This window comes from Sus scrofa, chromosome 10 (genome assembly GCF_000003025.6).
Source record: "Sus scrofa isolate TJ Tabasco breed Duroc chromosome 10, Sscrofa11.1, whole genome shotgun sequence".
In the NCBI taxonomy this organism is placed as follows: Eukaryota; Metazoa; Chordata; class Mammalia; order Artiodactyla; family Suidae; genus Sus; species Sus scrofa.
In genome coordinates, this window is record NC_010452.4 from 8,675,650 (window position 1) to 8,698,868 (window position 23,219).

The 23,219-nt window shown below is 41.2% G+C and overlaps 1 protein-coding gene across 7 annotated transcripts in view; it reads right to left on the reverse strand.

The window, feature by feature from the left end:
* Positions 1 to 23,219, reverse strand: part of LOC102164422 — a 410,010-nt gene that overhangs the window by 139,203 nt on the left and 247,588 nt on the right. For 2 of the 7 annotated variants that reach the window (XM_021064312.1, XM_021064310.1), the window contains exon 8: positions 18,270 to 18,362. The exons of 4 other annotated variants lie outside the window; for them this stretch is intronic. In XM_021064312.1, coding sequence (XP_020919971.1) covers positions 18,354 to 18,362 — 9 coding nt within the window. In that variant the 3' untranslated portion in view covers positions 18,270 to 18,353. Of the gene's footprint in view, positions 1 to 9,929; positions 10,161 to 18,269; positions 18,363 to 23,219 lie in introns of those variants that run through there. One more of the 7 variants, XM_021064311.1, reaches the window with a different exon arrangement.

Below are 23,219 nucleotides of genomic sequence, written 5' to 3' on the forward strand. Positions count from 1 at the left end.
CGATGGACATTTGGGTTGTTTCCATGTCTTGGCTATTGTGAATAGTTTTGTGCACATTTTTAACCTTTGAGGAGGGTGACAGAAAGAGAAACTTTTATGTTGTCCACGAAATCATCTGCAGCATTGAAATAAATACCAGGCAGGTAGTGGCCCGATTAATGCAGTGTTCCCAGATCTTTGTGATGTTATGCTCTAGTTTAGCAAAGAGAAAATAAACTACCCCTTCAGTGCAAATATGGGGAATTTACACTGCCTTCTCCCTCAATCGGGCTGTGAATATTTTTTAAGATTGTGAGCAATTAAAGATCAGAGATGGCATTTTATTCTCATCTGTATTTTACAGTCACCCTACAGCCCTCTGCTTTGCACACAGGAATGGTATATGCCTGAATGAATTGGGAGTTTTTATCTGGATCCTGTGAAACCAGTCGTTGGTTACCTTGATAAATAATTCACTTTTTTGTGTATTTCCAAACTTTCTGCTTTTTTCACAAATAATATAATCTTCTCTATCATTTAAAAATTCCTTTTTAATCTTACATTCTGCCATTTAGACATTCTCTCCTCCCATGTGTCTTACTTACTTATAGAAACAAATAGTAACTGAATACCTATGTGCCCCGCTCTTCATTCCTAAATATTCACATTTTTATTCAGTTCTCAACCTCTTACAATTTGAGTTCCACTATTCCTTGGTCCAAGTCTCAATTTTTTTTTTAAGAATTACTTCTTCCCTTTTCATGTTGATTATATTCTTTCTTCAGTCTTTTTTTTTCAGGTTTTTTAAATTCACTTTATGAAATGCAAATTTAATGACATTAATTTTTTTTGGCCACCCTGAGGCATCTGGAGTTGCCAGACCAGGAATCAGATCCCAGCTGCAGCTGTGACTTAAGCTGCAGCTGCAGCAACACCAGATGCTGAACCCACTGTGCTGGGCTGGGGATGGAATCTGTGTCCCAGGGCTCCCGAGATGTCACTGATGCTGCTGAACCACAGAGGGAACTCCTGTGACATCAACCCTTAAAAAAGCAAAATTTCATTTTATCAAGTTAATAGTTATATTTATACATAGGCTAAGAAAAGAAAAATAGTATTATAAGTCTCATAATGTAAAACAGTACTTTGCTATGTCCCAATAGGTCCTGGATATTTACTGCTTATCAAAGGCAGCTACCTTTGACTATTTGGGATGTTTCCTTTGGTATTTATCTCTATAGTTTTAAATTAGGCGCATTTGTTTACATGGACATTTATTTTTCTAAAAAAATTATTAAACTATAGTTGATTTATAATGTTCCTTCAACTTCTGCTGTAGAGCAAAGTGATCCAGCCACACATATATGTAAATTCTTTTTTTTTTATGCTATCTTCCATCATGTTCCAACCCAAGAGACTGGACATAGTTCCCTGTGCTGTACAGTAGGACTCCATTGTTCATCCATTCTAAATGGAACAGTTTGCATCTACCAAACCCAGTTAAGCTTTTGATATCTATCAGATCCCCACTCTGAAAACTGAGGCATGAGATTTCTGATTCCATTTATACCCATGTTTCCCCACCTGTCATCTTCCCAACAGGACAGATTTTATTATATCAATATTTGTGTGAGAACTTAAATACTATTTACAGCAGATACAAGAGGTGTATTCCGATCATATACACTTAGTAATGTATCTTCTTTTTTTTTTCTTGGAGTTAATAATTGCCTATACTTTTGGCTTGTTTACTGTTCCATGTTCTACTCACTAATTTAACACCAACTTCCTGCCAGAAATTTAAATCATCTTTCGCTATCTTCACACAAACCAAGTAATCTGCCAGAAATTTAAATCTTCTTTCCTTATCTTCAAATGAATCAAGCAATCTTTCAGTTACATTATTTTTCTCTAAAGACTATATATCTTTGAGCCCTCGGTCCTTCTGTCTTAATTTGTCCTAGTTACTCTCTAGGCTGCCCGGGAAAGAAAGGGTTAACAGTTGGTTTATAACTTTCACCTCCCTCCTCAGGGACACCTGAGGCAAGCATGACCTTTGTCAGAAAAACCTTGAAATAATGCCTGAAATATAAATGCAGCTACATGATATATGAAGGTTCTTCAGGAACCACAGTATATATTGATTATCAATCTAGGAATGCTTTCAACAGGATGTACCTAGAATTTTTACTGTAAATAAACCTGCAAATTATAGATTAATGGGCTACAGCTGCACTGAGGAATGGAACTTAGTCATGTAATCAAAATATGACTTTGTGATAAACAAGGTTTATAAACTGAGAGACCCCAAAACTTGGCAGCTTGCCTATGCTCACTAGGTCCTTGTTACTATAAAACCAAAATGGAAAAGGAGCACAGGAATTCATGCCTCAAGGATGCAGGGACTCCCAGATAGTGATGTGATAAATACTGCAAGTCCCTTCCTGTGCTCCTAGCCCATCATGACTAACGCATGTCGTGGGGTGGCACTCGTGCTTCCCGTGAGCCTCATCAGCAGTTCCGGCCTTTCTGCTCACACATGTACACATCCTGTTAGCTCTCTTCATCTTTCCATTGCGCTGAATTGCGTGCCCTGATTCTTGCATTTCTCTCACCGGTTACTCCCTCATTCTAGAGACAGATTTCCTGGGCTTGCATCCTGCTATTTTCACCTTATTAAATGATTAAAATGCATTTGATCTTGAGCATATTTCTTAATTTCTCTAGTCTCCAGTACCCTCATTAGGACAATAGTAGTATTCTCTATCGTAATAGTTGTGACAAATAAAATGAAATATGTGAAGCACTGAGAAAAGTGCACAATCTGTGAAAGTGGTGGCCATTATTATTATTGATAGGGCATATCCACCAGTAGTTTTATAAAAGAAAAAAGTATGTAGGAGATACATTTTTAAAAAAAATCATCATATTGAAAACTTCATCCTTCATCCTACTTGACATGATGGTTTAGTGGAGTAGAGAATTTCAGTTTGGAAAACACTTTCCCTCAGGGTTTGAGAGACGTTTCTCCATTATTTCCAATTTCTGTTGTTGCTTTTGAGAAGACCGAACCCATTCTAATCCTAAAATCTTTATGAAAAATCTTTTAAAAATTAAATTTTTTCCCCTTTCCTATAAACCTAAAGCTAATACAACATTGTCAATCAACTCCATAACAATAAATTTTTAAAAAGTCTGTGTACAATGTTGGTAAATTTTTTCAATGGTGTACCTTACTATAATTTTTTTTCTTTCACCTTTTGAACACTGTGTCAGACTTTTTAAATCCAGGACTTCGTGTTCTTCAATTTTAGAAAATTTCCTTTAATTATTCTTTATACATGCTTCCTGTTTTTGAATCTTTAATTCCTTAAAGTTTTAATTAGTCATATATTGGCTTCCTGGATCAATCTCATTTTTTTCTCTGACTTTCATATTTTCATCTGTTGTTTTCTTTTCTTATGGATCTTGTACTTTAATGTTTAGCTCTTTTTTTTTTACAATTTTTATATCTCCTAATATATTTTTAATTTCTAAGGTCTTCTTTTTAATTCTCAATTTTCCTTTTTATCACATCCCGTTCTTGCTTCATAGTTGCATTAAAAACTATGGACTTGTACATATGCGTATTTATGTGTATATAAAAGAACCGACATAAATACATACATACATATATTGTTCATGTTAAGCTTTTTTTCTCAAATATCTAATAATCTTTGGCCATCCATTTATATTTAAGAGTGACATGCTAAAACAAACAAAAAAAATAGTGGCACCTATGGTAACAAACCAATGATGAGGATGATAGCAGCTCTGGAAAGAGTGAAGCAATAGTGGCTGGAAGAGGGCATGCAGGAGCTGCTGAGATGCTTTACTGTGCTTTGACCTGAGTGATGGTTGTGTTAGCTTTTCCTTTGTTATAACAGCCAATTCTTATTCGCAGGTTTTTCTTTTCCTGTATTATATTTCAATATTTAAAAAAGACTTCTCCCTGTTTTGGGTTTTGAGCTCACACTTTTTCCAGACTTCCATGATTATATTCACAATGTTGACTCCAGATTCCAGTCCTTCAGCTTTGATCTCTCCTGAATTTTAGATTTAATGCTCCAACTTCTTTTATCAGGGTTCCACATAAGTGAACCACAGGTGCCTCAAGTTCATCTTGACCAAAAAGAAACCCATTATTTTACTTTTCCACTGCAAAAGATTAACAGATATTTGACTCTTTCAATTCCCATATTACTCCTCATTTTAATCCATTACGAGATCTTATAAATTCTGCCTTCATGATTTCTGGAAAATTTGACTCCTTTCTTTCCACTTCTATTGTCTTGCTTTAGATCTGGGGAGTTAGAATGGCCTCCTGAATTTCTAGACTATTCTAAACATATCTACCACGTTTTGATTACCTTAACTTTATCATTATGGGTTGAATCAAATCCAAACATAACCTGACGAACTGAGATCCTCTACAATTTCAGCCCAGTATGCTTTTCTGATCTTGTATTTTATGAAACCTCTCTTACCCAACCCACAAGTGATTTCTCAGCACAGAACTTCTGTATCTACTGTTTTGGGTGTAACACTTACCCTCCGTTTCCCTAGTTGACTTCTGCTTTTCCCTCAGTGTAACTCCATTGTCTAGGTCAGTTTTTTTTTTTTTTTTTAATGGCTTTTTTAGGGCCGCACCCATGGCATATGAAAGTTGCCAAGCTAGGGGCTGAATTGTAGCCACAACTGCTGACCTACACCACAGCAATGCCCTATCTGAGCTGCGTCTGCAACCTACACCACAGCTCACAGTAACGTCGGATCCTTAACCCACTGAGTGAGGATAGAACCCATGTCCTCATGGATACTAGTAGGGTACATTAACCGCTGAGCCACAAAGGGAACTGTAGGTCAGCTTTTTATTTATTTGTTTGTTTTGTTTTGTTTTTGTTGATGCTAATTCTCCTAGAGATGGTTATTTTCCTTTCTTGAGAACACTTGTTTCCATCTGCCTTTTGAATACTCGACTCTGTTGCGGGTAAGGACTGAAGAGACAGTGGTTACTGTAAGTTATGACAACCTTCTTCTAGCAATAAGTTGTTCTTCAGAGAAACAAGGTTTATTGAACAATAAGAAGACAACTTAAATTTAAACTTCAGCTTTATGAGTATCAGTGGCTACGAAGAGTGGGTGAAGAGATTGGTGGTGACTGGTAAATGCTGTGATTAGATATCCCCAGCTAGTCGTAGACCTTTAAGGTGATAAAGGGACCCAGAATATAAATTTTTATGGCTAAGAAACTACCATGAATGATCTTCTGATGTCAAATCAAAAATACTCATACTTGAGAGCGACGAAAGTTTCTGAGAATAATCAAAACACGACTGGAAAATACCATACCACAAACTTGGTGTCATGATGACTTTACAATTCTTTATAACTATAAACCATTTAACGTTCTTCAATAAAAGCTTAGAAAAGGCTGAATAGCATGCAATTTTCTTTGGCAAAAAAAGAGCTGGGTTTAAACACAGTGAAAAGGTTTGTATGGGTTCAAAAGGGGTGACAAAGACACTGTTTTTTGCTATCATTGGCCTGCTATCAACTTTTGTGTCCAAAACAAATGAATCTGTATGGAAGTAGTTAAAAGACTGAAGTGAGCTAGTCCAATTCTTTTTAAGATATTATTGCTACACTATCCTCCCCCATTTGAAATCTGTGTTGGGAGACAGAGACCACTTCAACTCAATGAGTCACTTCTCCTTCCAGCCAGAACAATTAAACTTCTTGTATAAAACATGACCTGAAGCCTGCCCTTCACCACATCATCCCACCTCAAAAACTCCCAGGGGTCATCTCTGACATTTAACAGCTTGCAAATTCAATTTCTTAGCTGATGAGGCCAACTTCATGCTTTTAGAAACGAATACTAAGTTTTTGCAAATTTTCTTCTTCAACATTCTGGGTAATATATAAAATGTGTTGTCAGTTCAAGTGCCTGTCTGAATAATGTTACGCACGCCTTTTTATCATGATGGAGATAGCATTTGCAAGTCGGCTGCATGGAGAATGAGAAAAATCCTCCCTCCTTCACTGGCCCTTCTACACCCGTCAACCCCCAAGGCAAGAAAGAAAGAAAGGAAAAAAGGGAGAATGATATACCGCAGTAAGTACAGCGGTATGGTCAATCTAGCCAGTGTTCCTGCACCATCCTACCAGTTCCTGAAACAGTTAATGCATTTTGCAAATTTGCTGCTGCTTTATTGTTAGCAGCTGAGGAGTTTTTTCCCCTTCTTCTCTCAACTGTTACTGATCTCTTGCCATAGTTTGCATACAATCCCCTAACAGTATTAGCTCATTTTTACTCCAGTCTTGCAGATTAGCTCATCTGGGTTATGTTCTTGGGTGAGTTGGTGTTGAGTGTTGAATACATCTTACTTTTTCATTCTCAATAGGCTTCTCCATCGTAACAGGTATTTGGTGAGTCTGATCTTCTTTAACATCATGTGTTTGACCCTCATACCAGAAGCGACTCCCAGATCTTCATTTGTTCATTTGTTGGTATCTATAGCAGGTGGATTTATATGGAAAGGGGGGGGTAGACTTCTTTCTTTTATTTCTCAATTATTTATGAAGCCCAGTGTCTTCCTGGAATGTATAGTCGACATTATTGTAATGAAAGTCCTATTCTATCCAGTTTAATATAACTGAGGCCTCTACCACGTCATTTGAAAACAGCTTTTCTTCCCTTTAAGAGAATTCACTACTGTTTACACTTTATTCAACTACATTCTGTACTTCCTACTCAGGACTCAGAACTCAGTTTTAAAGACCAAATTTAAATTAACCACATTTAATCAAAAGAATGAAAAGTAAGTCCATGGAAATATTGCAGCTTCCCACCCCCAACACTTACCAATGTGCATGGTGTTTAGGAAACATAGCTGTAAATTCAGTTACCATTCCATTGTCCCACTTATCTCAATTTCAGATCTCAGAGAGATAAAAGACATAGGGTCAGCCTATTGGAGTTTGCCTTTTAATTCCTCGAAGAATCAGGTCTAGATTTCTACCACTATTTCTATCTGTATTTTTGTCCCTCTCTCTTTATGTCCATCTCTGACTATATATCACCATTTCTATCTACCTGCAGCTTGGGCGTACAGGTCTTTATGATGTGCCGGCTATCTGTAAGGGACCAGGCAAAAAAGAGGAGCAGGACTCAGATCCTTCCCCTCCAGAAAAGCTGAGACTAAAAGGCAGAGCTGTTTAAGAAAAAGAGACACATTTCAATCAAATGGAATACGGATGGGAATAAATGAAGTGATATGAGAGCCAACAGGAAAGACGGATTAGCTCTGCTGATGAACTGGGGAAGGTTTCAGAGGGGCTGAACCTTCCTGACAGATGAGGAGGAGTTTAGACATGGGAGTGGCGGTATCACAGGGAGCACAGGATGTGCAGAGATGCACTCGCACTTAGTTAAATGTTTGGTGCGTTTGGGGAACAGCAAGAGAGCTGGGGTGGCTGGCGTTGGGGTTGTGTGGGATGGATGGCACAAGTCCAGGCTGCAGGGATGGAGAAGACCTATGAGCTCATAGTCCCTTTTCTCCATCTCTTCCTTCTCTGTCTCAAAGCCAAAGTGTCCATGGTGTTCTCATCCATGCCTGGCCCAGGAAAATGGATTTAATCTCTTTGAACTAGAAGAAAGGAGGTCAAGAATGGAGACAGGCTAGAAGCCAGGTCACAACCTTTCTTCTCAAGAGCCGAAAACACTTCAGTTTTTACATGTGAAGGTCTGTGTGCTTTTTAAATTTGGGTTACTCAAGGTTTAGGCAATGGGCTATTTTTAATCTGTTTGCTCAAGTCAGCCATTCCTCATCCTTAAACCCATTTCTCTAGAGCTAAAAAAAGGATAAAATGTCATTTGATGTACCTTCATGAAATGGCACTTGACATTATTTCAGATTCACAACTGGCATTAAGATGAGTGACGAAAAACAAAGTATTTACTGAGTCTTTCCTCTTTCCCCATGAACACGGTCCAAACATTTTTCCCTCCCCCAGAGCAACCAAGCACGCTCCATTATACCTCCACCGGGGGACAATTTAATTTCTTATTCCATTTTGCCCAAGCATGACTGCATGCCTTTTAATTATAAAAGGTATTCTGTTGCAGTGATGGCAGTAGAAATAACATTATTGTAATTCCAGATAATATTCACTAGATATCTTATTTAGGAAAATTTTAAAATTGCGCTTCACGAGATGACAAGAGTTTATTCCATGAGATTCTTTTACCAGGAGCACTAGAAACGTTAAAGAGCCAGATACATTTTTTGACATTTGTTAATACTCAGTTAATCGTTAAACAGGTGTTATGCTTTGGGAGTTGTCAAATGATGAGGCCAAAGTGCCCTACAGAATTAAGTTGGAAGCCACAGATTTCAAGGTATGACAGATGGTGTCTCAGGAAAAACCCAGTAATCTGTATTGAAATAAGAGATCTGAAAGGAAAGCTGGCTATTCATTTCATTTTCTAGATTTTTACAATGAGGCGGCCAGTTGAAATGTCAAAATTAAATCAAAATACACTGAAGAGTCTTGTGCACAGGCCATGGAGAAATACCTAGCCAAAGATGATAGTATATTGCAGAAAATTAGAAAGATGAAACATAATATAGTTTTTTATCTTTATTAGAGGATAGCTGATTTAGAGTGTTGTGTCAGTTTCTGCCGTACAGGGTAGTAACCCAGACACACGCACACATACATTCTTTCACTCATAACCATCCCATCGTGTAGCTTTTTCAAATGCAAACCTTTACTTGTGGTTGCCAAGGGGGAGGGGGGAGGGAGTGGGATGGACAGGGGGTTTGGGGTTGGCAGATGCAAACTATTACATTTGGAATGGATGAGCTGGAGTTCCCACTGTGACTCAGCAGGTTAAAAGCCTGACATGGTGTCCGTGGGACTGAGTTTGGTCCCTAGCCTCACTCAGTGGGTTAAGGATCCAGCATTGTTGCAAGCTGTGGCTTGGGTCACAGATGCAGCTCAGTTACAGCATGGCTGTGGCTGTGGCTGTGGCCAGCTGATTCCATCCCTAGCCTGGGGGGAATGTCCATATGCCACAGATGCGGCCATACCAAAAAAAACAAAAAAAAAAGGATAAGCAATGAGGTCCTACTGTGCAGCACAGGGGACTATATCTAATCTCTTGGGACAGAACACGATGGAAGACAGTATGAGAAAAAGCGTGTATATATATATATATATATATATATGTATGACTGGGTCACTTTGTTGTACTGCAGAAATTGGCGCAATACCTTAAATCAACTATACTTTAATACAAATTAATAAGAAAGTAAAATACAACTTCAAAGTGTTATTTACGTGCTTACATGACTTGATATTAAATTTACTTTTCACATGATGTTATAAATCTGAAAAGTATCTTTTATTTTTATTTATTTTTTATTTTTTTAATATTTTTTTTTTATTTTCCCACTGTACAGCAAGGGGGTCAGGTTATCCTTACATGTATACATTACAATTACATTTTTCCCCCCACCCTTTGTTCTGTTGCAACATGAGTATCTAGACATAGTTCTCAATGCTATTCAGCGGGATCTCCTTGTAAATCTATTCTAAGTTGTGTCTGATAACCCCAAGCTCCCGATCCCTCCCACTCCCTCCCTCTCCCGTCAGGCAGCCACAAGTCTCTTCTCCAAGTCCATGATTTTCTTTTCTGAGGAGATGTTCATTTGTGCTGGGTATTAGATTCCAGTTATAAGTGATATCATATGTATTTGTCTTTGTCTTTCTGGCTCATTTCACTCAGGATGAGATTCTCTAGTTCCATCCATGTTGCTGCAAATGGCATTATGTCATTCTTTTTTATGGCTGAGTAGTATTCCATTGTGTATATATACCACATCTTTCGAATCCAATCATCTGTCGATGGACATTTGGGTTGTTTCCATGTCCTGGCTATTGTGAATAGTGCTGCAATGAACATGCGGGTGCATGTGTCTCTTGAAAAGTATCTTTTATGATATATAATTGTCTATTTAAAAATACTGTAACATACACAGAGCCATTCATCATTATTAGTGCTCATGATATGCTACTAAGGGATGATGTTTTACTTATCCTTGTGTTTCGTTTCCCTTAAAGGTTTCAGGTAACTATAAAACAAAGAAAAAGATGAAAAAGCGAAACATAATAAGCACAGATTCATTCACTATCAGTCCCTCACAGTGTGAGGTTTAATATACATATGCGTGTGTAGGTGTAATAGTTTATAATTTATGTAACAACCATTTACTGAGTTCCTACTTTGTGCCAGGCACTTTGTCAACTGCACACATTTGTGCTTTCAATATAAGCTTTAAAACAGCGCAAGGAGATAGGCAATGTTAATCCTGTTTTGCAAAAGGGAAGAGAATTAAGCAATCAGCTGAAGCAGCCAAGCTTGAATCTGCACATATCTTTTAAGGCTTATTTACATCCAAACTCTTAATCACTGCTGTGCAGTCCCTCGCCGCTGCCGCCATTGAGGGAGTGGGCATGCAGTCCTTAGCTGGTGCCCACAGCAGTCTTCATGCAGTTTTCATTTTACAATAAAAAGGGACCGTATTGAGTGAGTTATTCAGAGTAGAAAGAGAAAAAACTATGATCTTCACTGCTGGTTCCAGAAAACTGCCAGCCCAAAAGTTGTCATTAATTTTCTCTATCTCGTCAAAGTCACTCCTGCTGTCACATAAATCAACTTCCTTTTCCCGGCCTCTGCTTGGGAAGAAGGGAGCATAATTGCTATCTACTCTCTATTCCACATGATTTCACTTGAACTCTGGAGTCATTCTTCAGTATCAGTTGTGGAATTCTCAGTTATTTTTTAAAAAAGAAGAGATCCTGAGCTATAGAGTGGTACAGCTCTTCAAAATATAATACACAGTATCTTATACAGTGTATTATAATATATAATACGTATATTTTTATATCTATAATGAGGTGTGTCCTCTGCTTAGCCATCTATTTCATACATCAAAACTGAAAAACAGTAACTCTTTTGTCGAGTAAGTGGATTACCTATTTCCCCACCTTCAGAGAGAGAATATTTTTGAACACCATAAAATGCTTTTTTGATTCCAGGCCATTGCCATAATATGCTATGATGTCATCAGAAATAGGACGATTTCTCAGGCTCTGACAGCCCTAGATTTTTATACGTTTAACATTTTAGTGTTGCCCTTTCGCCATGTTTCTCTGTTCGGATGCCCCCGTGGCCATGAACATTCTGTCTTGCTGTCACTGAGTAGCTAGTAAAGAGATGAACGGTCCCACTCCCCAAAGCCCTATTACCTATTGTATGCATCATCGGATTACGAGAGAAGAAAGGAATGAACCCTCAGGAAGTACTCCAGAGGTGCTACATACTATGATCGATGCATAACCTGTTATTCCATTAGTCCTAGTTAACCTACCAAGGAGGCAGGGTCATTAGCTCTAATTTTCAGGAGAGCAAACAGACGGGAGTGACTCAATCATTTGCATATGCTCACTTCTGACCTGCTCGCGTCGGGTCCCAAGCAGATGCTCAGGCGGGTCTCCTCTGTGTAAAGAACCTGAGCACCACTTCCTTTGCTCAAGACCATTCTTTTGCATTCCTCATGCTTCTCCCGCTGTGACCCAGCTTGTTGATGCTGCTGGATGTGCAAGTATCTCTCCCGTAACGTGGTCCACACAGTCCAGAAAAACACCCTCTTGTTTTACAGAAATGCTCCCTTTTTGAGACAATGGGAATGGCCAGTCAAAACCTATGTACCTTTGCAACAAATTATTTACAGAAATAATGATGATACGAGTAAAAATAGAAGGACAGTTTAACAATAAATCGATATTGAATAAACGCCATGGGGAATACTGAACTTTTCTTTAGAAATAAGACAGAAGGGAGTGTGATGGAGGGAATACTAAGGACAAGACTGTGAAGAAGTTGCCGGGTTATCGAGACAAGGGGAAAAAGGTACATAAATCAGGGAAACCCATACAGTAAACCCTTCTTAGAACTGAGCCAGGAGGAAATAAATGGGGGCGACTGGGCACTGGGGAGCCTGTTCGATTTCTCCCGGCTTGGCTGCCTTCAGCTGGTGCGGTGTGCTTTGCATTCTGTTGCTATGACTATGTGCCATGAACTATTAACACACTGGGAGAAAATTCTGTACGGAAAGCAAGACTTCCACAGTATCCTGATATCATTCCTTTACTTTCTAAAAGTCTATTTCTTGACTTTCTAAAATGCATCAGAAACCTTTATTGTACTGGAGCAGACTGCCCCCAATTCATAATGGTGTTTTTTGTTGTCTTTTCTTACTATCAAATATCAGATAGTATGACCATGTGGCCACCAAGAATATAAAAAGGCAATGCATTGATAGGGTAAATTGGCAAATCCTGCGATGTGACAAAATATATAGAGATATTTCAAATAATAATATTGATATTGTTTTGCCCTACGCGGTTAGATTTTTGAAAGGGGTTCCCTGGCTGCTAAAAACAAAAATCCTGCATGCTCCTTGTGCTGATGCCTTGGGCTCTCAGGCGTGGGTCATGATTGGTGCATGGCGCAGGCTCTCAGGAGGGGATTTCATTCAAGTCTTGCCATTAGCAAAGAAACTCCATGCTATGTTTCATCATTAACAAGGCCTTTCCTGAAGATCCATCGTGTTGACAGCCCTTCTTGCCGCTGGCCCAGGCTCTAAGCATCCTGGCACCATATCTGAGTGGCCATCAGATGCACTGGCTAGAGTAGTATTCATTTCTCTCCTACAGCGGGGATGGTAAGAGCATGGCTAGGATTTTTTACGACCATGATTTGAGGCAAGTTATTTTATATCTCTAAAACTTACTCAACTGCCATGTGGGGAATAATAATTCCGTTTGATCCCTGTAATTGTTTCAAAGTTAATTGGTAAAAATGAAGACGAAGTACTTAGTGGAAAAGATCCACAACTGCGATTTAGGAAAATGCGATGGAGATGGTTACCATGACTACGGCTAAAGCCGCTGATTATCACGTGGACTTTGATATGCCAGCCGTCAGATAATGCGCCCGCTAGCTGAGCTAATGCCTGTAAACCCCATGACATCCTCTTTAGCTAGAGCAGAACTGTTCAGCTTGTTTACGATGCCAAACAAATATCTGAGATAACAAATGTATGATCTCAGCCAATTTACTGACTATCGATGAAGTGCTAGGCATTTTTGTTAAATGCAGCATAGAGAATAATAAAACCTATTTCTTTATTTTTATTTTTACTCTTTTGCTATTTTAGGGCCACACGCACTGCACACGGAGGTTCCCAGCTAGGGGTCAAATCGGAGCTATCGCGGCCAGCCTACATCACAGCCACAGCAACGCCAGATCTGAGCTGCGTCTGCGACATATACACCACCGACCCTTAACCCACTGAGCAAGACCAGGGATCAAACCCGTATCCTCGTGGATCCTAGTTGGGTTTGTTAAGCGCTGAGCCACAAAGGGAACTCCTATAAAACCTAATTCTTATTGTGGACAAGTGAGGGATGGAAGATACTCTGTAGAAATTCATGCTGCAGAAGGAAACATGGAAGAGAGCATGGATGGGAGAAGCCGACAAATCTGGGTGCAACAACCTGCTCCCTCGTTGAGCCCCGAGGAAGCTGACTCATCTCTGGGGCTCCGATTCTCTCAGCTCGGGGAGCATGGACCTCTCTTTGGAGATATCAACGTAAAGGTATGTAAAAGATAAGCACTTTTGCAAGGCCCGACAGGTAGTGCCATTCAATGAATGTAACCATTCCATAAAGATAGAGCAGATAATCTTGATGGGAACAGATTGAGGCAGAATTTTTACACAGTTTGAGCTAAGTCTTTAGGTAAAAGGCCATGTTAGCATCATCTGCCCTGTATTTAGTAGTATTTTGTTTGGTTTATATTTTTATTTCAATATTAGTTTTAAATAATTCAAGATGGTTAATTTTTTTTTCTTTCTTTTTACGGATGCACCTGCAGCATATGGAAGTTCCCAGGCCCGGGGTCAGATTGGAGCTATAGCTGCTGGCCTGCACCACAGCCACAGCAATGCCAGATCCAAGCTGCATCTGTGACCTACACTGCAGCTCATGGCAACGCGGGATCCTTAACCCACTGAGCAAGGCCAGGGATGGAACCTACCTCCTCACAGAGACAAAGTCAGGTCCTTAGCCTGATGAGGCACAGGGGGAATGCTCCTAAATAATTCAAGTTAAGTAAAAGGTCAAAAGGAAGTTTGTTAAAATTCCAAAAGTTCAGATCAAAAATTCAAGGGTGACTTAAAGAAGAAAGAAAGAAATCTGAGATGTATACCGAGTCGATTTAGACACATGTAGCCTGGAAGTGCATTTAGGAGGCCGTGGCTCCTCCTGGGGGGAGCTTCTTCCTCAGCTCACTGGGAAGCACACGATTGCCTGGCTCCCTCTGGCTGTGTGGCGAGCAGCCAGGTCAGGGCACAGCTCTGCTCTCCGGGGCAGAGACAGCAGGGCAGGAGCTACAGGAGTGCTCTGATTGATTTCTCTGTTTTCTTTCTTTTTTTTTTCCTTAAAGGGAGGGGGGGGAAAAGTGTTCTAAGAGAGACACAAGGCTCAACAAGTTGAATTTGGGATTTATTCCCGGTATTACTTGGATTTTCAAGAATTTTTGGAAATCTTGCCTTTCGGCCACAGCCTTTCGGTAATATGGGTTATTTGCCAAATTCATTTCAAGCTCTTGAATTTACAGTTAAAAGAGAAATAAAAAAGTCTTTCATTTGTTCCTAAGCTGTTTATTTTGCTTGTAAAACCAATCATAAGGTCTCCCCAATAAAAAAAGAAATGCATGAAAGTTCTAACTCCAGGGGACTGAACTGTTGAAGGCTGAAATTCCCCTAGGCAAAGCCAGAAGTCATTTTAATGAGACAGTTTTCTCTTTGAATTCGGGAGGGCATGGAACAACACCCTCGCCGAGAAAATTCCCTTTATCCTGCTTTAGAATTCCCCCCTCTAAGAAAGATGGGGTTGGAATGGCTGGCCTTTTAAGGCGTGAGCAGTGGAAAACTGGTAGCAATCGTCTATTACTTTCTAGCACTGGGAAACGGCTTGGAGCCTAGCTTGGTGTGATGCTCCGTGGTGTGGTCTGGCCAGCGTGGTGGCGTGGTACCCATTGGGACCGTGGGTGTGCTCTGGGCCCGCCCCCCCTACCCCTGCCCGGTTCCACGATCGCCACCTCTCCACACGGCTCACACATACACCCTACACGGCAGACTGTGCTGATAGCCAGGCTGGCCATCTGCTGAGTTTGGAACCACAGATACTAAAAATATTACGAAATGGGTTTTCTCCCCTCCCCACCCCCCCGCCCCAAACGCCCGGAGCAAGGCTGATCTGTATCCTGAGAAGCAAAATCCTAACGGAAATGAGGAAAAACACCAAAGCCAAACCTAAAAACTGCACCATCCGATTCGTTTCAGATCTCCTAAGACCAGCCCTGGCCATGTGGGATCCTGTTTTGCAGAAAATTTGGACACAAATCAAGGGTTTTGTTTCTTTGGGTTTAAAAACTTTTCATCACTTTTTCCTTCTAGCATGAAAATACAACACTAACTACTTTACCAGGAGGAGCAAAAGTGTTTGAAAAATAATTTCGCCCCTGCCAGCGTCTGCTATTGAGATCAGTGTCCATTCCAATTTGTTCCTGACTCTCCAAAGATATATTTTTTTCTCATTGGGAATTTTCTCCTTATGGGAATACGAAGGCAGAGAATCTGTGACACAAACAAACAAGCAAATAAGTGACCTTGGCATGCAGAAGCTCTGCTCCTGAGCGCTGCCCTCCCTCTGGACTTGCCAGTATCCTCTGCTCCAAGAGGCAGTGCACCAGTGGGAGAGCCCGTGGAAAGTCTGGAAGCTCGAGGTTGGCTCTATGCTCCCCCCACACCTAGCCCATCCTTCTGGCTTTATCATGACATAACACACAGTAAGTACCTTCTTTTCATCTTCCACACACACCTGAAGTCTTCTTCCCTTAATTCCTCTTGTGGGGCGGGGTCTCTGATCCCTCTGTTCCAAGCTCCCTCTCTTTACCTCTTTTTCCTACTCCCCCTTCACTCACCTCACCTCCCCTTTTACTGAAAAGTGAGGCATCAACTCGCAAAAAACCAAAAACAAGAAAACAAATAAGTTTTTTTAAAAACGGGCATAATGGGCAGGCCTCATCCATCATTAAAGACCTTAAGCACAGAAGCGGAGGGTTTCCAGAGCGGGAGGCTTACGTCCCATGACTGCGGCATCGCTCATCACTGGAGTTTCCAGCCTGCGGGTCTGCCGAATGGATGCTGGACTCAAGACTGAGACAGCAGCTATTACCTGAACTTCCAGCCTGTCAGACAGCCCACGTGTACCAGACCTCACAGTCATGGGAGCCAAGTCCTTAAATCTCTCTATTTCTATAACCATCTCTCTCTCTCTCTTATTGGCTCTGCTTCCCTGGAGAACTCAGGCATACACACACACACACACACACACACACACACACGCATGCCGTTTCCTTATTTCTTGAAGTACAGCAGGGTCAGCAAACTCTGGCCCATCTGCCACATCACCTGTATTTGTAAATACGGTTTGACTGGAACATAGCCATGCGCATTCATTTATGTATTGTTCGTGGCTGCTTTTGTCCTACAATTGAGCAGCATTAAGTGGTTTCAACAGGTAATAGTGACCCACAAAGCTGTAATATTTACTCTCTGGACCTTTACAGAAAACATTTACTGACGCCCAGATGTTCCCATTGTGGCTCAGCAGGAATGAACCTGACTAGTATCCATGAGGATGTGGGTTCGATTCCTGGCCTCGCTCAGTGGGTTAAGGATCCGGCATTGCTGTGAGCTGTGGTGTAGGTTGCAGATGTGGCTCAGATGCCCTGTTGCTGTGGCTCTGGTGTAGGCCAGCAGCTGCAGCTCTGATTTGACCCCTAGCCTGGGAACTTCCATAGGTCACAGGTGCGGCCCTAAAAACACAAAAAACAACAACGAAAAGACTTTACTGACACCCAGATGAAAGTAAAAGCTGCAGGACATCAGGAGGTATGCCATCTTTTTGTGGGGAAAATTTTGTAGGCCTTGAGGGTTGCTAAGATACTGCTAGAGCGACTAAGAAAGTTATGGGGTTTTTCTCCTGGAGAGAATAAGAATGAAAATGTTGATTTCTTTTCAATATCAATCAGGATGTTTACCTGTTTGTGGACAAGTTGGCTAAACAAAATATCCTGTCGAATGGATGGTCCTGGTATTTTTCTTGTCATGGATCTCCCTCAGGAACCTAAAACAACATCCCATGCTACTAGAAACGTACTTGCTACCCGACCTTGCGTTGTTTTCCTTCTAGGAAATAATCCTAAGGCAACAAGCCTAAAATAAATCTTTGTATTTCCAATTAATAGGGCAGGCTGAGCTGATGGAAGGATCCTCTCTTCTGAGTAAACTCACACAAAAATGTTGGATAAAAGATGGCAAAATTACATATCTCTTTCAGTTTGAAAGCCAGAAAGAAAAATCACCCAAATGTAGAGACAAAATCCTTCAAAGCAGAGCACTGAGTAGGAGTTAAACTGAACGAGTCTCAGGGATGGCAAACCCCGTGTTGAGTTTTAAAGCCCACATGCAGGAAAACACAGCGTTGGGTCTGTGAAATGTAGGCTCTTTGAAGGACTAGCACTGGGGCTCCAGAAGGCCAAGAGGCTGAAGAAGCCGCAACACCTCCACAGAAAGACTCTGGGGAGTATCTGTGATGCCATCACCTGCCTGCTTTGGGTTGGAAAAGAATTACCCCAGAGACATCAGAATTTTAACCTCAGAGTGTGCACATGTCTCAAATTCTTCCAACCAAGTAGGGATGGAAATGGCCCGACCTGAGAAGTTAATATAAACATTCTTTTGTAACAGAGGAAATCTGGAGGTTCCTGGTTGGACCAAATAAGAATCTTCTCAGAGCCTTTTTCAGTGATTATTTCGTAAGGACAGAGGGATCAACGTGAAAGCACTGGCATTTCAACTGCAAAGCCTCTTCTCTGCCTGAGATTATCTTTATCCTCCAAAGTCCAGTTCCAGTGTCATTCCAAGACTTTCTGTCAGATGACAACTACCTCCCCACTCCCCAAACTCCTTGGCCACACAAGCCTTTGCCCCATGGCCCTTGGTTCATCCCTTCAGACTAGAATTTTCGTCTTGTGCCCTGTGTACCTTTGTCCTCTTTCATCTGTCTTCTAGAGGTGAGCAGCTCGAGGGGAGGGATCACGTCTTATGTGCACTCGTGTCCTCTGTACTTTAAAATATCTGTTGAAAGTAACAGAAATAATAATTTCCATTAACCTTTGGGAGGATAGGCAGAGAAGCAAACAACCTTGACAGTGATGATTTTATCAATGATAAAATTTAATGAAGAACATTTAAGGTGCTTGGGCACCGAGTCAAAGACGTTGGATAATGAGCGACGGCTGCAAACTCTGTGTGATTGACGATAGGAAAGATGACAGAGGTGAGAAGCTCTGTAAGAGTTCAGAAAATCAGTTTAGCCTACGGTGGGGAAGTGCGAGAAGGTAAGGCCAGAAAGTTTGGAAGATTGAGGGGGGCCGGATTATGGGTAACTCAGCAACTTGGACCCTTTACCCTGTAGCTAGTTAGTGGGAAACCATGCAGGTTTTCCGTGGGGGAGCGGGAACGCCATCGAAGCTCTTGTTCAGGATTATGAACCTGGCATCAACGTGTAGGATGAACTGGATGGGGAAGCAACCCAAGGCAGAAAAACAGCCTGAGGGACTGTTGCAAAGCCTATAAGGATGGGTGATAAGAGCTTAGAGTAGGCAGTGGGGATGGGGGGGGGGAGAGGAAGAATTTTAGCAAAGACTTCAAACATACTTTAACAAAAAGAGAGAGAGAAATAAAATGTTAAAATTATTATTGGGGAGTCATGATAAAATACATGGATTCTTCACAGGGCAGATCATTGTCAGAGATCAAACGTGTTGAGAAATTTATGATATGATATAATGAACACGCTGCATCCTTTAATAAGTGACTAAATAATAAATGTTCACACAGACCAAAGGCAAAACCATCCGTGTAACATAACTTACCTGATACTTCTTGGGCAGCTTTTATACAAGAATGATTTCGGTAGGGTAGGGTTCTGAAAATGGGGAAAGTATGGAGGTCACATATGGTTCCGTTTCATGAATCCTAGGTTATAGGAAGTTCACACATTGCAAAGGAAAGATTTAGAAGCTCTGAACAGAGCAACTAAGTTGATTTGTGACGCTACTGTCACTGGTGTTGGATTAGCAACTGCCCGTGTTAGGGAGAACTATCATATCATTATGAAAGAATGCAAAACCCTGAGTCTGTATAAGAAATATGACATTCACTCTATAGAAGAACCTCAGCTGAGCCAAACTGATGTGGTTGACGTTCATATTTAACTTAGCCAGTTCCTTTCTTCTTTCAGTTCGTTGCAAAGCTTTATCTGCATCAAATACAGTGGGGTTTTTTTTTTTCTCTTTATCACTTGGGCAATCCAAGAATACCATTCTTAGCCTTGAGTAAGTTCCCAATTATCTGTGGAAGCCAGGGTTCAAAAGCTTTGGGACATCGTCACGAAATTTTATTTTTCTTCCCCTAATATAGTATAGTAGTTTTAAACCTTTCTGGTCTAATCACTGTCATCATAAACTAAGAGATCATAATCAGTCTAAAGCAGCAGCTCATCTACTGGGGGAGTTCTTGGCAGGACACACCCTTTAGCTAAAGAGTCAGAGCCAGGACGATTCTGCCAATCGTTTTCTCCTCGTGGGGTGGGTCGGGAAGGGGGCTCAGATTTGGGGGTCAGACTAGCCAGAGTCCCAGTCTAATCTTGACCGTCTCTGAGTCAGATATGGTATGAGTTTGCGAGAGCTGCCATAATCAAGCACGTGGCCAGAGGCATTTACTTTCTCATAGTCCCAGTGCTTAAAGTCCAAGAACAAGGCGGTGGGAGCCGGCTCCGCCCCGTGGCTTATACCTAACCATCGTCCTGTGTCTTCATGTGGTTTTCCCTCTGTAACTATCCATGTCCAGACTTCCTCTTATGAGGACCCCAGTTATATTAAGGTAAGGCTACCCATCTGCCTTCATTTTGACTTAATCATCATTTTAGGCGTTCCCATTGTAGCTAAGTGGAAGCGAACGTGACTCGTCTCTGTGAGGACGCAGGATCGATCCCTGGCCTTGCTCAGTGGGTTAAAGATCCGGCACTGCTGTGAGCTGTGGTGTAGGTTTCAGACACAGCTTGACTGTGTTGCTGTGAGCTGTGGTGTTGGCTGGCAGCTGCAGCTCCGATTCGACCCCTAGCCTGGGAACTTGCATGTGTCGCAGGTGCAGCCCTAAAAAGCAAAGCAAAACAAACAAGCAAACTTACTCATCATGTGAAAGGCCCTGTCTCCAAAGGCAGTCACATGGCAGAGGTATTAGGAGTTAAAGTTTCAACACATGAATTTAGAGAGGACACAATTCGGCTCATTACATGCACCATTCAGGCAAATTACCTAGCTATTCTGTATCCTATTTGGAATAAACTTTGGATGCAGTCAAGGCTAGAGAACTGCAGGTATAGACTGTGAGGTAAAGACCAGACCCGACAGCCTCAAAATAAAGATCACTGTTCCAGGCACAAGCATATTCATAGCAACAAATAAGCTATGCTTTTCACCTTTAAAGCTAAGTTGTTTTATTAATGCCAGGCCTATTTGACATGCTGATATTCAAGGCACACAATTTTTTTAAAATCTGTGTTTCTCAGAGGAACTATCAAATCTAGCATTTTACAAACACTGGGATGTTTATCTAGGCTGGAATATAGAGACATGAGATTTATTTAAGATTCACATACTTAGGAGTTACTCCATACCGAGATGGCACTGTGTCCCATCCGTCCTTGTATAATATTTACTGATTATTTCATTCCTTCATTCCCTTCAATATCTACATCAAAATAATCACTGATTCATCAGCATCTACTTCCTAACCATCTTGAGAATATACTCTTTCCACGTTCATTGCCCTGATACAGCTCAAGTCCCCAGCAATGTTTTGGTAGCTGGACTATGGGGTCTGGATGGATACAGTAGCTGTTTTTTTTGTTTTTGTTTTTGTTTTCCCATTGTACAGCATGGGGACAAAGTTACACATACATGTATACAGAATTTTTCCTCCCATTGTCGTGTTGCGATGTAAGTATCTAGACATAGTTCTCAATGAGTAGCCTTTTCAATGATTTTTTTCCTCCCTTCTGTCCTGCCCTGTCAAAGATATAAACAGTACTGCCAGGCTAATCTTCAAAAGTGCAAATAAGACTATATCTCCAACATTATTGGCATTCCATCAATTGTTTGGTATTACATAGAGCAATTTTTCAGAAACTTTTTTAATACTGGGACAAAAATTGAGGATAAAATTCAGTATGTGAAGCAGTAACTAATGCTACCAGAGGCTGGTCAAGAGCTAACACCCCACCTGATGGCTCCCTGCCATTCGGTCCTTTTGTCTCGCGTGGATACCTGATCGGTCTGTGCTGGCTCTGGCCTAGAGAATCAAGTTCAAGATCCTTACGAAGACCTTCAACAGCAGGGACTGAGATTCCTCCAGCCAGGCTGGGCCTGCCCTCCAGAGGTCTGGGGGTCTCTGGGAATTCCCTTCGTCCTCTCTTGGAATTCCTTTTTCTCCCTGTTCCTAGAAGCGTTCCACGAGCAGATAAATGCCTTCGGGTCTTGCCACAGCATTTGGATGGTACCTTTCATTCCACAGATCACATCCGACTCTAACGTGCTTGCCTGTCTGTCTCCTTCTTTGCCTGAGGTCTCCGAGGCATTTACTTGAGCCTCATACCTCAAGTGCATTCAGTGATGCTGATGCAATAACCACGTGAGATGAAGAACTCAGAAAGTAAGGAGGTGAGAGAGACTTTCCGTACCCAAATCTTTTTAATTTTCACCCTGTTCACGAGGAAAACAGAATAAAGGAATGAGAGGAGGAAAGCATGGAAGAGGCCTCGCAATAGAGTAAGGAAGAGGGGTGGGAAAGGCACCCCCCGGGCACACACCCCATGTCCACGCAAGCGTGATCGTCCTCAGGCTGTGTCCCGCCAGCTTGTGCTCCGTGAGAAGGTGCCCAGCTCTGGATCTCTTCCTTTTCCCTTCCTGTTTTCGTCTCAATTCTGAATCTTGCCTAATCAAGCTCAGTCGCCGAGACTCCTACCTGCTGTGTCAGCTAACCCATCCCTCCGGAGAAGCCCTGGCAGAAACGCCGAGGCACTGGCTGGGAAGGGAGAGAGAGGAAAGAGAAGTAGATTACCTGAAGGGAAAGGGGGTGAGAAGCCAAGGAAGAAGGAAAAAGCAAACACAGAGGAAACATGAGAAGGAAGGGAAGAAGGAAAGAGGGAGAGAGAGAGGAGAAGACAGGGCAAGGAAGAGAAGGAGCAGAGGGAACGGAGCCACCATGGGGGGATCTGCCATTCTGCTTGGCCTGCGAACTATAATATTGCATGGTCTCTTGTTTCTGTTCGGCTTATTCAATTAAATCCCATTCAGCATAAAAGCTGAAAAGCTCTTCCTTAAATGTTCCATAAGAATGGCTTTGATTCTGCACTTTTTGGAGAAATTGCAACACTGTGACTCAAGTGGACCAAAATTGTTCCAAACAAGAATTATTATTACAGAGCTTTTGGCTGTGAAAACGACACAGTGAGTTTAGTCCAAAGAAGGATTTACTGGGAAAACCACACCCTTCCAATGCCTCTGAACTGAAGGGACACAGAAACCAGGATGACAGGATGGGCCGTACAACTTTTCATGGGAGGTGGTGGCCCAAAAGCTTAACAACAAAGAACAGTCTGGAACAGTGGAACAGTCGATCACGGTGTTTCTCATATGCAAAAAAAAAAAAGAAAGAAAGAAAACAAAAGAAAGATTGTAAAGACATTTTACCAATTATTTAGCCCTGGGTCAGAATATTTAGATAATCACTGGATCAGTAAAATCCACATTTTCTGTTAAAAATTTTAAGAGGATGTCAAGAGAAATTTTTCTTTTTATTTATTTATTTATTTATTTATTTATTTTTTCCCGCTGTGTAGCATGGGGATCAAGTTACTCTTTTTTCCCC